Genomic DNA, 15263 nt, shown 5'->3' on the forward strand with positions numbered 1-15263 from the left:
AGGAAGCGTGGATCCCGATACTCAGACTGGACTAAACCTGCGCACAGTAAGGTTGCGAATGAAAACAAAAAAAATGTCTTCAGTGAGCACTTCTAGAGCGAAAAAGATTGATGTAAGTTTATTATTTGATGGTTTAATGATAGTTGTGGAATATATACTTGTTTGAGCGAATGCGGTAATGAAAGTGTAATTTTCTTGTAAATTTTAGCCTTTGACCAAGAAAGTACCTGTGAATCCGAAATATAAAGATGTAAAACCAACAGTCGATACAGGTAAGAAGAATGATAGCCTACTAATAGGCCTGTACTATATTGATAGGCCTAGTGATCATCGAGACTAAAAAAAAATATAACAAATAAGACTTACAGGCATTACACAATGCAAATTCGTTCGTATTATTCCTAATCAACGAATTAAACTGAATTCGATACTACCCATACCAGAATTTAAACCCAACAGAAAAAAAGTTAGGCCTACATTAGTAGCCTACATATCGAAACATCACTAGCCAATAACCCGAGAAGGAATGTATGCTAAAGAACATTTGTTATACATGTTGGAATGATGAATATGATGCATGGATCGAAATCACAAAAGTCAGGCATAACGTACATGTATGTATATTGTATTATACATATATATATGCATGCTACTTTTACTACTTCCTATAGTGACATCATAAAGGTACTAAAATTTCGGTACTATTTCAGTAACGTACCTCTACCAGTTCCTGTGATCGTAGAGACTTGAAATTTTCAGGGGGTGTTCACAGGGACTAGCCATGACCTCACACGTAATTTCAGCCGAATCGGTCAATAACTGTTTATTTTACCGTAGTTTAGCTTCTATAAGAGATAAATTTATCCGATTTTGACGCCATTTTGTTTGTTGACTATTTAGGCTCGAATGACGTCATATGTGGATTGTGGGTTAGGATAAGGGTTAGGGTAAGGGCTAGGACCTGTAGATTTCGTCATAGTCTCAAGATGTAGACAGGGCTAGCCCTAACCCTAACCCTGTCTTGTTATTCGAGTCTAAATAGCCAACAAACAAAATGGCGTCAAAATCGGATAAACTTTCTCGTTATAAGCTAAACTACGGTAAAATAAAAAGTTATTGACAGATTCGGCTGAAATTTGGTGTGAGGTCATGGCTAGGACCCATGAATACCCCCTGAAAATTTCAAGTCTCTACGATCACAGGAACTGGTAGAGGTACGTTACTGAAATAGTACCAAAATTTCTAGTAGGTCTATAGACTATATATGTTATAGAAAATACTACACCTGTGCACTGAGAAAAATTACCTGGCTCTTTAGGTTAGAGGCAAAAAAAGTTGTGCACAACTGGCAAGAATTATGTAGTTTTAGCTGATATTAATTTAGTTTAGCTTGTTACACTTGTCCGTACCTTGTACGTTCAGGGACAGGCCTATTGACTCCTTGTCGAAAAATTTTGAGTCCCCAGTAAATTTTACTGGACAACCTTTTACTGCTAAACGGTCATGTGTCAGTCCCTGTGAACGTCTTTACAATGTAAAGGAACATTTTAGTGAGAAAATAAGACCTTTCTTACCTTGCTAGAGTCAGTACCGATACAGCATGCTGTTAAAAATATGTCCCCTCCTTTTAAATAGCTTGGCAGCAGCCATTAAAGTCTAAATATAGGGCAGCGCACAAATTTAAGAACCTCGGCAATATGAAGACAGACAAAATGTAGCAGGGGGAAAAATTAGATTCTATCTAAAGGCAAAGCAATAAATGACTGAAGATTCTAATTTTTTCAAGGGAGAAGAAATTGGAATCTTTGAAAAAGTTAGAATAATATACTGAAGCTTATTATAGTACCGTAGTATATGTTAAACCAGGGCCAGTTACGTACATCTCATTAAAATAATTATGTATAATAGGCCTATAACTAATGTATCTGATTTTGGATTGTCTTCCAGTATATATGTATGTGGTTTGGCAATGCTCTGAGTTGCCAATTAAGCTGTAGCTTACTGTTGTTAAAAAAGCAAACTGGTCAAGTCTGCAGTAATATTGTCAAAAACACAATCATGGTTTGGTTCCTTGATCAGTCATTGAAGTTACTTTTTAATCTATACATTCGGATCAACATTAACTTTTTAATATCACCCAACTTGATTAATCTATTGACAAGCTTGATTTATTTGAGTAAAATTCTAATTATTATAATGAAATTTATATTTTTAAAAGTCCATGTTTACATCTTCAGGTTTCAGCCAGACAAAATATTTAGCAAAGTTAGAGGAATTAAAGAGAGGTAAGTGTATGAATAATTTTTTTTTATAATTTGGAAATGAAATGAAATGAAATGGAGTTTAACGTCCTACTGTTCTGCTCCTAACCAGGGCTAATGAAGACGGGCATACGCCATACAGTGTGCTATGAGGGAAATTTTGCCCGGACAGCGGCACTACGGCCTACTCTTATATCGAATTCCAACTGCCAAGGGATCTTTTACGTGCACGCCAATGTGTACACGGGACCTCGGTTTTTCGTACCATCCGAACGACTAGACAGCTTTCCTTGTCAGCCCCTCCGTCCATAATTTGGATGCAAGACTGTCTATATGAGTTTCATCGGGATGCAAATCCATATCCTAATGGAAAGTTTGTTGCTAAATTTGTTAGAGAGGTATTATGTAGTTTAGATAAAGAGCTAGCTGTTCTCGCTATAATATTTCAAAAATACATAATGCAAAATGAATATATTGAAAATTTCATTCAAATTAATTTATTTTGTGAGCGAAGTTATCAATGGTTGTAGTTTTGACAAGATGTGTGTATTGATCATAACCACTATACTGGTCATTGGAGTCTTAGCCTTGCTTCTCTATTTTTAAATTAAATCATTAAATGGCTGAATGCTGCTGAACCGCTCTAATTTACTTAAATTCGAGTTGATGATGGTCTTGTCATGTTAATAAATGTCTAATTAATAATTTATGTAACATTTAAGGCCAATAGAAAGGCCTGCAATAGGCAGATTTAGCTCTTACATAATGCCCGTTTAAGTTGTTTTCACATATTTTTCACATTCTAAAATACTTGGAAAATAAGCGTATACAGTTATACCTTTTTGTCCATGGTATGAAGGGGGGGTTGGCTGGCTGAATGGTTAGCATGTGCGCGCTGTACCATAAAGTCTGTCATTGAGTCAACTGGCAAGGTTTCGAATCCCCGGTTGTACGTGGCAAGGCGTAGGGTCGCCTGTCCAACCTCATGGGTTTTCCCTGGGTCCTCCGGTTTCCTCCCACTGCTAAAGACCCCTACGCGCAAGCGAATTATTGAAATAAAATTAAACCATGTGTTAGTCCCGAAATGACCTAGTTTGTGTCGAGTGGACGTCAAACCCCATTTCTCTCTCTCTCTCCATGGTATGAATGATTAAAAGCATTTATTTTAGTTTGAAAATTACTGGTGGTTGACATACTTCAATTCCACTGATGGTGGATGATAGTAAAATAATCAATAGTATTCTAGTTGTATAGCAACTGTTTTGAACATGAATAGAAAATAATATCATTTCTTTTAAAAGATAAAATCAATATCAAATTATACATAAGCTTATACATGTATAACTGACAGTTATAAATCATGAGACTGTGACATGTAATCTTCTAATTAAGACCTGGAAATACCAAAGTTTAACTGCATGAGATCCAGGATTTATAAATTCATTTATTAAATGAAATACAATATAATTTTTGGTGTGTTGGTATTGTAACCTAAGCAACACAACTATTCGCTGAGTTACCATTAAATAATATTCTTGAAAATCAATTCTTGTGACTGCAAATGAAATGCTGGAAATTTATTTCGCCTAACTTAAAGCAAGAAATAAAATGTTTGTGTGCATAAAACATGATATTTTCATTTTCATAGTTACCGCTTTATTGCTTTTATATTACATATTATTGTGTGATATATGCTATTTTCAGATTATAAATTCAGAAAAGATGAAATTTACAAAAGAATGAAAGTTTCCACATATGTACAGTTGGTAAGCACAGTCATATAGACCATTTCATTTACAAAGTTTTTCTGTTATATCTGACAGGGAAAATGTTCAATTTGACCTGATAATAAACTTTTTCCTACAATGTGTAGAGCAGATGTTATTCTGCTGCACTGGTAAAATGTCTTTTTAAAGATATGTTCCCTTGAGGATAAGAAGTTCATCTTTATTTTCATCTGAAAGTATGATATTTCTAATAACCAGTAAAAAGCAAATTTAAAGCTAAGATTATGTAACAAATCTACAAAAACTTAAATAATTGAATTATTATTATGATCAGCTTCTGTTGTCTCCTATAGCAGAGTGACATGCTCATCCACCCCTTGTCTTACAATTAGAATGACATTTTACTCATTCTTACTCCTGTATTAAAATTTGTATTATTTAGAATGTAATTGGCTTGAAATATCTTGCAAGAAATAATATTTTTTTTTGGTAAAAAATATATTTTTCTTGGTAGTTTGAATATATTTTCCAATCACTGGCTATAGTATATGATCCAGAAAATAAGTATGTGTACGGTACCGTATACGTAACTTATGCAACATTACATTAACCGTATAGTCATGATAGAACATTAAATCCATTTAAAATGTAGATGTGACGTCATCCTTTGATGTTCGCGTACCATTATTTCAAATAATCGTACGGGCAATGTGCCAAGTGTAACTAGTTAAAATATTGAACCTGAGTGACATATTTCATTGCAAAGTACATGCAAGTGTCTGTATTTTAACTTGTTTAATGGTCTCGAGCTTAAGACATTGCGTAATATATTGTAAAAACACTTGGGCCTCACGGCCCTCTTGTTGTTACAATATATTACTTAATGTCTCGCTCTCGACCATTAAACAATACATATTTCATAGAGAGCTAGGATACTGTACCAGTATTAATGTCAACTGGCTTTATACTGGTATCCACCCACAAAAATTAATAGCAATAATTTCATATTTTAGAAGAAAGCCAGAACATAATGATTTCTATATCTATTGCTTAAAAGGTTGTCAAATTACTATTATACAATGAACTGAATCATTCTAGCACTTAAAATAATACTAATTTGGGAAATAATAGCAAAATTAACTCCCTGTTGTTTTTTGTCAAATTGGAAAAGTTGAATGTTGATGCTTCAACTTGAAAATGATATATTTGCCAATTTCTCAAATAAACTAAATAGTGAGTTATATGATTATTCTTTAACAAGGGAGGACTGTGTATAGATTCTATGTGATTTGGGGCTTTATTTTAAAATATTTTAAACAAATGACTAAAAAAACGCTTTAAAAGAAACAAAAAGTCAGCTATCCTAAACAAGACTTAAAAAAGATTCAACATATTCCTTCATTCTGATTGTATTTATGTTTCTACATTGTTACCTAAATAAAACATTTGAAACAAATATATTTTTTTCAGCTTATACAAGTTGCAGATTTTGAGTCTTTCATACATGACACACCTACTGGTAAATAATATATTGTTTTCTTTTATTGTTCATATTGAGGATATTTATAATAATTTGTTAAAGCCATAATTTATCTTTTCTCAATAAGTTTTTAGTGAAATGTTTTAAATATGGTTTTGTTTGTTTATTTTATTAGGAAATGGTGACGGTACAGATAGAACATTCACAGGAGACAGTGAATTAGAGAAATTAACATCTAATCAAAATGATAACACCTCAGAGACACCAGTACCATCTAATAGCTCTGTACTGGATACAAGTCGATCTAGGCTTGAACAGTAAGTACTTGCAATATACATCAAAGTATTGCTCCAAGATCACCTTTCTCCAGACAGAGACAGAGAATTATAATTTGGACATGAGTAACCTAATCATTCTGGTTGTATCTATTTTTATGCCTAGATATTAGAATAGTCACTGTGATCAGTAGAAGCAAGCACAATATAAGGGTAGCTTTTGATTAAAATGTTTAAAACCTTAGAGCACTCATAGATATAGGTCATTTCTAACCATTGCATCAATGTATCTACAGTATTTGATTCTGAAAAGTCTTTTTAGTTTGATTATTCTGGTAAATAAAGAGATTTTTTTTTTAAATTCAATTAATTATTTGCTGAAACCAAGGAAATTATTAAAATCATATTATTAGCTGTGTTTTTGTTAGACTGTTCACCCATCTAGTTTGGTCTATTTGTATTGAAATCTTAAAGAACTCAGTGTTAATAATCAGGAATAGGAATAACTATGAATTTTTGATATTGTCTAAATTTTGACCGATCCAGTAGTAAATGCATGAGAACAGTTCAACACATAAATAAATAGAAACACATAAATATTGCAGCACATTGACGAAAAAGCTAAATCCTGTTAGGAGAAGTGTCTGTGTTGTCCTCTTTGGGTCTGCATGAAATTAGATCAGACTTTTGACAACAACAGAATTTAGTATCATAATTAATCATAGTCAATACCATCATCAAAGCTCCTACATCTATTTAGCTTAATTTACATCTTTAATAATTGTTTTTATTATTTATTTTGTCAGAGTTATAAAGGGTGTTGGTGAAATAGATGTGGATGCTCCACCCCAGCCACCTAAAACTGTATTTGTAGATGATTCCACTCCATATCTATTATTAGATGTTCGAGATATGGACGCCTTTAATGCTTGTCATATTATATCAGGTTAATATTTAATTAAAATTCTTATTTCAATCGTCTTTTTCTATGTAGCTTGTAGTAAGTATTTTGGTAACAGGCTTTTTTGTATTTTTTATGTTTCGTAAGAAGTGAGTTTATTTCTATAATTATTTTTTTAGCAGAATTTTGAAAATTCTTTGGCCGTCATAATTTGCTATATATCGCCGTTTACATCATTCTTCCATTTTGAATCAGTTCTGATTTTGAAAAATGGAATAATGATGTTAATGGCAATATATTTGAATCAGTTTTAATTTTGAAAAATGGAATCAGAATGACATATATTTTTTTTAATGAATTTTATTGAAATTGTTTTTTTCAGCTAAAAATTATCCTACAGCAATGTTAGCTAGATCAGTTAATTATGAAAGTAAAGATATGTTAACATATGTATCCTTTTTATAAAATCTTAAAAAACTGAGAATGAGATGTAACGTTACTTGATTCCTTACTTTGTGATTTTAACATCATTGGAAGATTATTATAAATGTTTTAAAAGCCTTAATTAACACCTAGAAAAATCAAGAAGGTAAAATAATTATAATATATGATGAAGATGAGAAGATAGCACCTCGAGCCGTTACAACATTAGTACAGAGAGGATATGATAATATATTTATGTTATCAGGGGGTAAGTCTTGTGTAATTATCTGTAAAGGGTGTAAACTCTTAATATTTAATGGATGACATTCTCTACAAGATAAACATCTAAACCTGGTTTTAGTCCTTTATGTACACTGGTAGACTTTTTGATACTTAAAAAATTTATGGAAATATTTAAGAACACAGGAGGCCTTTTTGATGTTTAAAAAATTTACAGAAATATTTATTAAATACATGGTGGTTTCAAAGTTGCAAATATTGGAAACTTTATAGTTCAGCCAATGCAAAAACATGTCCCAATGGTGAAACTAAACCTTGAAATTTGTACAGATCCGATATGCCGTTCATATCCGCAAAGTTTTTCGGAATCAGTTTAAATTGCTGAAAAGACACCTTCAATAGAAGGCTTGATCTTGCTTTAACTACGTACATCTTATCAAGGCCTTCAAGTAATACCCTGCATATTGCGGCACTAATTTCGATTGGGTGCAAGCCCAACTTGTGAGCCTATCAGAATACCAAGTCTCGCGCTTTCAAGCTAAAATGTCTACCCGTGATAATCGAGTTGCAGAGTTCAAGGTTCATTCAATGTCAAGGTTTCCGTGGAGGTCGTGATGTCGCAACCTCTGATTGGATGCTACTGCTCACATGTCTGTAGATAACATAGCTATAAGTTTGGGAATTGGGAAGTCCGATCAAGCATCAAAGCGATATTATTTTATTAAATTTATGTATTTTTCAGGGTTAAAAGTGGCGTATAAATATTTCCCAGAAGGTCTTATTACTGGAACACCACCAGTTACTGTCACAGAAAAAAAGGCTCCAAAGCAAATACTTCCAGCTAGCCAAGCTCATTTTACACAAGATGATTTAGACAATCTATCTATATATTTAGACTCTCCTCCAACTGATAGTGGTGAGTAGACTAATAATCAACCTGGAATTAAATTTCTCTTACAACAGGATATTATTGCAACTAATCCATCACTCTTATGGATTTAAGAAAGAATTCAAGATAAGAATTATAGCAGTTCTAATTTAACTTTGTCAAACTGAGTGTTCAAAATGTAATTTGATAGCTACCTATGATAATGCTTACTTGTAGCCAGAGGTCGATATTCAAGACTGCAGACAGGTTATATATGTCAATGTTTTCATGTATATTTTGATTGTGATCGCATGGCTAGCTTTATAATATATCTGGTTTTATTTGTTGTCTCTACCAACATATAAATGCATGAGCTAAGATGTGTAATTGTTACTGGTTGTTCTGTTTAGCTTCCCATATATATATATTCCTTACTTAATAAAGTTAATCTAATATATCATACAGGAAGTAGTTCTGAGTATCAAGTTAATGCATGTGTTTCGATTTGAAAATTTGTAATTTAAGTGATTTGCATGATGTAGGAATTATTTTAAACTGAAGCCTTAGTTAATTCTAACGGAAAATTATGTTTTGAAGAATGGCAACGCACTATGATTTCCAATGGTAACTGAGTTCTGGCTTTTAGAATAAAATTAAGGGTTAAAAGTATTCTTTATTGTATATTTTACTTTAGACAATTACAAAAAAAAAATAGTGTGAATTTTAGATGACCATAAACATTGATCCGGTCTTAATATTTTGGGGAATTTTTTTTTTTCATTTATTGTGTAAAGTTTATATTTGTCATTCACTCCCTGATATTGATCATTTAGGTTAAAATAGATTTCAAGAGATTTATGGCTTGCTTATTTGTATTGTATGGCTTATCAATGCTCTTCGCATTTCATATACCATAGACATTGAAAGTATGGTTTTAACACAATATAGTTTGGAAATTTTGTATTGCTTGACCTCTTAAAAAGCATAACCAAATAACTTTGATAAAGCAGAAAAAAACAAATTATTTACACATATCTCAAATTTAAAAAATGTGTATTATTTTAATATATGTAATTGTTCACGTCTAAGCACATTCAAGTATAATAAAACATTGATGAAGAATTTTTGAACCACAATATCAGTCACATTTGTCTGCCTCAGAGCTTTTGTGGAGTATTCAACCCAACTGTAAAATTCATTTCATTTGATACTGATTAAAAATATAAATATTGTATAGAAATAATGCTTCTGTATCCTGTGTTATATAATTAATGTGTTGTTATGTATATTTTAGGTCGATCATCTAAAGCAAGTACAAGCAGTAGAATGAGTAGTACATCGTTAATGTCCAGTAGATCTATAAATAGTGTACGCAGTGAATCTAGTATACATCCTAAGCCATTTAAAGTAAGAATTTGCATTTTTATACGCCCACATTTTCATGTGGACGTATATTGTCGTCGCCCCTGTCCATCCATCCACAATTTATTTGTGGACAATCTACAGCCAAGGTCGCAATTCTTATCTGATTTCGACGAAGCTTAAAATATAGGTTTATCTCCAAAAGATCTTGTTTCCTTTCGTTATTAGCATGTATCGGATTAAAACTTCATGGATTATGGCCCCTGGTTAGTGTAAAAATATGTAATACCAGGTTTGTGGTCTCTCTAGAAGTCACAATTTTTTTCCGATTTTGATGAAACTTCAAATATATCTTTATCAGTGATGGGATTTCAAAAAAATTATTGTCGGACATTTTTTCCCGAAAATAAAGGGGCATAACTCTTATCGTAATTTAAGCAGACGTTTTCAAAACACAATAAAGAATCACGTGTCAACAAAATATATTCAAATTCATATGTAAAAAAAAATAGGTGCACCTCGTTATATTTCATGTTTAAAACCCATACGGTATTCAAATTTATGTCAATAATATTCCTACAAAATTACATGACATCAATACTATAGAATGGCAGCGTGCCGACTGCTGCCGATCTGTTTCAAACTCCCCAAAATTACCGTATTTTTATGGTCATACGTTGGTACATTTTTCAGCAAAGTCTGACATTCGTCTGATACTCCGTTTCGATTTATATACGGAAGGTAAAAAAATGACATCCCGAAATTTATTTGGCCGTAAACCGTAGTTAACGATGCTCTAATACAACGAGCGTGCGACACCAACTGCTAAATAATTGCATTCGACTGTAGCACGCGCTATCGTCTAAAACAATTACCTACTTACGTCATTCCAATCGAAATATTCGTCAACATTTCTTAGCATGTTTATTTATTTATTTATTTATTTAAAGACATAAACCCCATTCAAAATATGATCAAAAATCCGACAATATACCATCAAAATAGAATCTTTTCCCGGACATCAGTCATATTGGATTCGGCACGTATACACTTCTTAATTTCACGTGTCTCGCAAGATTTGTGCTTTCATTTTAATTACTGAACTATAGCGCCATATGCGTGTGTGTGAAATATCTTTATTTAACTTCGGCTTCCACCGAAAATATATCACAGACAAGTTATCGGATACAATGTATGTTGATTTGAGGTGTTATATACTATCAGGATATGTGACATATATGACTAATTTCTACGTGTTATTGTCCGACACAAAGGAGATTAAAACGTAAGACAATGGACACAGGTTAATCAGATTAAGTTTATAATCACTCTTATTGGATTGATATATCGTCCGACAACAGAGAAGCAATGACATCTGTTCAGGATTGATTTAATGAATTGTCCGACAAAGGATTAAGTCAGCCAATCAAGGCAGAATAGTAGTTAATCAAGGAAGGTGTGTAGACTACATAACACGATAAATAGTCGATCACTTAATTACCTAATCAATCCAGCCTATTATCAACGATAATCGGGTTGCACGGTAGTTATACACTCAGAACACTATATTAATTTTGGAATTTGAATATTATTCACCATGTCTTGATGTCCGATTGGGCATATTCCCGGTCGGATTCTTTATATCCCAAATATCTCCGTCCATTTTGATATTCATGCATTTCAAAACATAACTTCATGGATTATGGCCCCTGATTGTATGAAAAATCGCTTTTATCTTTTTAGCTTGTTCTTAATCCATTTCTGCAAAATGTGGGCGTATCTTGGCTTTCAACCGCTGGTTTAAAGATATCTAAAATGTTTGATAATAATTGCATGTAACATGGAATAGGTTATAATGTGATTATAATGCACCTACGTTAAAATACAACACATCTTTGACATACACCTTTAAAGGTTATATTATAGTGATCATTTTCTCTCAAACAGACATTAATGTACACTGTGATATACAAATTGTTGACATATAGAATAATTAATAATATAATAATTAATGCCAAAAGAAACATAACATATATTATTTATAGCAATCAAATCTGATTTGAGCTGATGCAAGCTCTTTAAAATCTGTTTCTTGTAGTCATGATCCGTAAATCAATGATCTGAGAACAGATGCAGCCTGCATTGCGTATTAGAAATGTTGAACTTGACGATTTAGTGTACATAATAATACAAAGTGACTAGAATAAGAATAGCGTGTTTTCCTCATTTGAATTTTCGTTTTGATTAACTGACCGGAGACTCAATCTCTTGTTGGATGAATTACAGTCACAGCATAAAATGTCATAGTAATTTTCACATTTAACATTTCACAATGTAAAGATATTCATTACAATTATTCAAGTTTTGTACAGTGTGTGTACACAAGGGGAGATAATTCATTTTATGTTTTCTCCTCCACCCAACAAAATGTTCTTGTACACCAATATACGTTGAGTTATAATGGATGATTTTAAATTTAATTATATCAGGTTTAGCTATGTGTAATTAATATAAAAGACAGGTAGGCCTAGCTGTAACATCACATTTAGTAATATTATTAGTAGATTATCGCATAATAGTGCATGTAACTGTACTTTGCAGAGGCACTTGCCCATTAGTGGCACTTTTCCGTTTACATAGCTGGCAGTATGCCTAGTGCTCTGTGCACCCAAATGTAGTATTTAGTGGCAGTATGCCTAGTGCTCTGTGCACCCTTAGCCAGTTATATCAATCTTTATTTAAGCTTATATGACATTATATTCCCTGTATACATAGAGGGTTTTTTAATCATCAGTTATGCCTTTCTGTTAATCTGCCTTTTGTTTTTCATAACAAACATAGTATATATTTATAGTTTTCTTTTAGTATTGCTTTATCACTCTTCAGTCTTGCTTTAAATTAATTATTTTACTTATTTATTTAACAGTGTGTTCTATAGTTTAAACAAAATTTACTACATTTTATTTGTACAGGGTGCAGTTTTATGCATACTTCTTATTCAACTTCCTTGTCTTAATATTAATATATCTAGATATAACATTACTATGCTTATTATTTCCCCTTTCTATTTAAACAATTTTAACTACTTCAAGTGTTACACTTAAACTTAAAGGAGGTAAACCTCTTTGATGTGAGTTAAAAAAATACTTAATTAGTTGTCCTAACTAATGTGATACGATCTATATGATTAAAGTTGTATTTCGTAAGATTAAGTTGAGGTTGGATTGTATACTAAGTTTCATTTTTGACTTACTGTGCAATCCGATGAAATTGACAATTTTATGTTTGACCCAAATCAAAGAGGTTTAGCCATTATAAATTAACAATTTGCTGCTACAAATGCTGTCTTGGCAAAAGTTTTAATATTATGTAACTATACATTTAAATTTGAAAGTAATATTGTAATTAATAGATAGTAGTTTCCAAAATGTCATGTGTACAAACAGTAGTATCCCGTTTACTCTATTTTGTTTTCTGGAGATCCTACAAGCATGTAATAGAATTCTCAAAATGTAATAGAATTGTTTTTCTACACATAGAATATTTAGAAATGAAATTAGCGACTGTATGTAAGTAATAATATTTGATATTTTGTTATTTCAGTGATGTGCTAGAAGAAGATATCATCATAATGATCATAGCAATGACAAAACATCCCTCCAGCAAAATTAACATCATTATTTATTATTTATTACTCTGTTAAAATAATTGGTGATCACCGTTTTAGGCATTTCACTGTGTAAATATATTCATAGTAAATTGTACATTATTGTATAGTCTCTCTCTCTCTCTATATATATAGGTCACTCATAACATGTATATAATACTTTAATATATAAACGTTTTTATATATATATAATATTAGTTTTAGTTTTTGCAACTGAAGTCCATGAAACCATATCTTTAATTAGTTTGAAATGTATGTCTCTCCCCTGATTAGACAATCTGTATAAGATGACTGACCTTTATAAGTTCATGCACATTATAGGTCTAAGTTTGACGTCACATCATACGACGTTGATCACACGTGCATTGTTTACATCTGACATAGTAACACAAACTGATCCAGACAGAATGGTGCCTTTTACCCAATTTACGCCTTCGTGTACTATTTTATGTACTAAATAGGAAATATTTTTAATACAGATATACTTCCAACACATTTGTTTTATAATTTAATTTGCAGAAGAAATGAAATGAAATGAAATGGGGTTTAACGTCCTACTGTTCTGCTCCTATACTGGGCTAATGAAGACGGGCATACGCCATACAGTGTGCTATGAGGGAAATTTTGCCCGGGCAGCGGCACTATCGCCTACTCTTATATCGAATTCCAACTGCCAAGGGATCTTTTACGTGCATTCCAATGTATACACGGGGCCTCGGTTTTTCGTATCTTCCAAAGGACTAGACGGCTGTTCTTGACAGGCCCTCCTTTCTGCACCACTGACAAGTGGAAACCACGTCGGAAAATCCAGATGAACTTTCTCGGCCAATGCAGGGATCGAACACCCGACTTCCAGGCTAGCGAGCCAGCATCCTAGCCACCGTGGCTCCAATTTGCAGAAGATAAGAAGTTAATATTCTGAGCTTAATTAACTCACCCCAATGTTATTCCTTTCTGATTCAAATAGGATTCAAGTTATCAAGCCCTATTCCCAACCAATCAAATTGCTTATAACTATGCATGGTCCGATTAGTTAATGCTCCTTAATAACTTAGTCCAGGTATTAATGTAATGAAACATGGCCAAGTTCCATCACTGTAACTTAATTAGAATAAAGTTATCGTGCCCCAAGGCATCAACCAATCAAATTGCTTATCCTAAGCAGAAATTGCTCATTATCAAATCAGTCAAGGCATTCACCTAAAAAAACATCTACGGGTACATCGATTTTGAACATTTTCTGCCATGTTTTGGTCAATGGTCATGATTTGGGGTTGGATGGATCAGGAAGTAAATGTATCATAAAGGCCAAGAAATGACATGGATTTAACAGTGAAGTCAATATGCAGTAAATTAATAGTCTGAGTCCAGATTATGAAATAGATTAATCTCCCCTTAAACCGTATCATGGCAACTTACTGCACGTTGACGCGAGGATGTTCCGGCTCAATCTTTTCCACCCGATTATCAATTGTATACTTTCTAAAGTAAATATACCAACGCAAAGTTTTATGTAGTAGCATGAGTTTACACTAAACTTATACCATAAAAAGCAACGGGCAAAGGGGAAATTATGTTCAAATATGGCCTACAGTTTTTAAAGAACAGTGTGTCCGCCAATATTAGATTATATGATAGCAATTTGTTTCACAGAGTACTACGAAAGTCGTAGCGACCGAGTAAATATTCACTGTTGATCAGTGTTATGCATAGGCGTACGATTCAGGGGGACAGGGATTCCGTGCACTGTAAACGTTTGATTCGTTGATTGGAATTCGAGTCAGCCACCTAAATTATAGGCTATATTAGACCATAACAGAACACAATTTTTATGGGAAACAATCACTGGTTTTATTCTAATAGCACGACGTTTCGACAAGTATCCTCTTATCGTTATCAAGCACAATTAGACCACTTTGAAGTTGCTGTATTCACGGGCTGGAATAGCAGGAAAACGCGTTTGCGACCTTCAAATTTTCCAAATTATCTTGGGGGATGCCTACACGGTAACAGTGGCGGATTAAGCTCCACCAAGGCCTGAGGCGGCAGTTGCTGGAGG

At 32.8% G+C, this 15263-nt stretch overlaps 1 protein-coding gene across 3 annotated transcripts; it reads left to right on the forward strand.

Annotated features, from left to right (window-relative positions):
- The first annotated feature begins 4 nt into the window (after nt 1–4).
- On the forward strand, nt 5–13697 carry LOC126826712 (centrosomal protein of 41 kDa). Of its 3 annotated transcripts, XM_050555741.2 has the most exons (14): nt 5–112; nt 209–272; nt 2238–2285; nt 3966–4027; nt 5459–5507; nt 5644–5785; nt 6550–6689; nt 7027–7094; nt 7221–7335; nt 8050–8223; nt 8413–8442; nt 9470–9582; nt 12027–12058; nt 13141–13697. In XM_050555741.2, the coding sequence occupies exons 1-13, from the start codon at nt 59–61 to the stop codon at nt 12030–12032; spliced, it is 1065 nt and encodes a 354-aa protein (XP_050411698.1). In that variant the 5' UTR covers nt 5–58; the 3' UTR covers nt 12033–12058; nt 13141–13697. The 3 variants fall into 3 exon arrangements, with proteins under 3 accessions (XP_050411698.1, XP_050411699.1, XP_050411700.1); XM_050555742.2 differs by lacking the exon at nt 12027–12058; XM_050555743.2 differs by lacking the exon at nt 8413–8442.
- The last annotated feature ends 1566 nt before the right edge of the window (nt 13698–15263 follow it).

This window comes from Patella vulgata, chromosome 7 (genome assembly GCF_932274485.2).
Source record: "Patella vulgata chromosome 7, xgPatVulg1.2, whole genome shotgun sequence".
Lineage (NCBI taxonomy): Eukaryota > Metazoa > Mollusca > Gastropoda > Patellidae > Patella > Patella vulgata.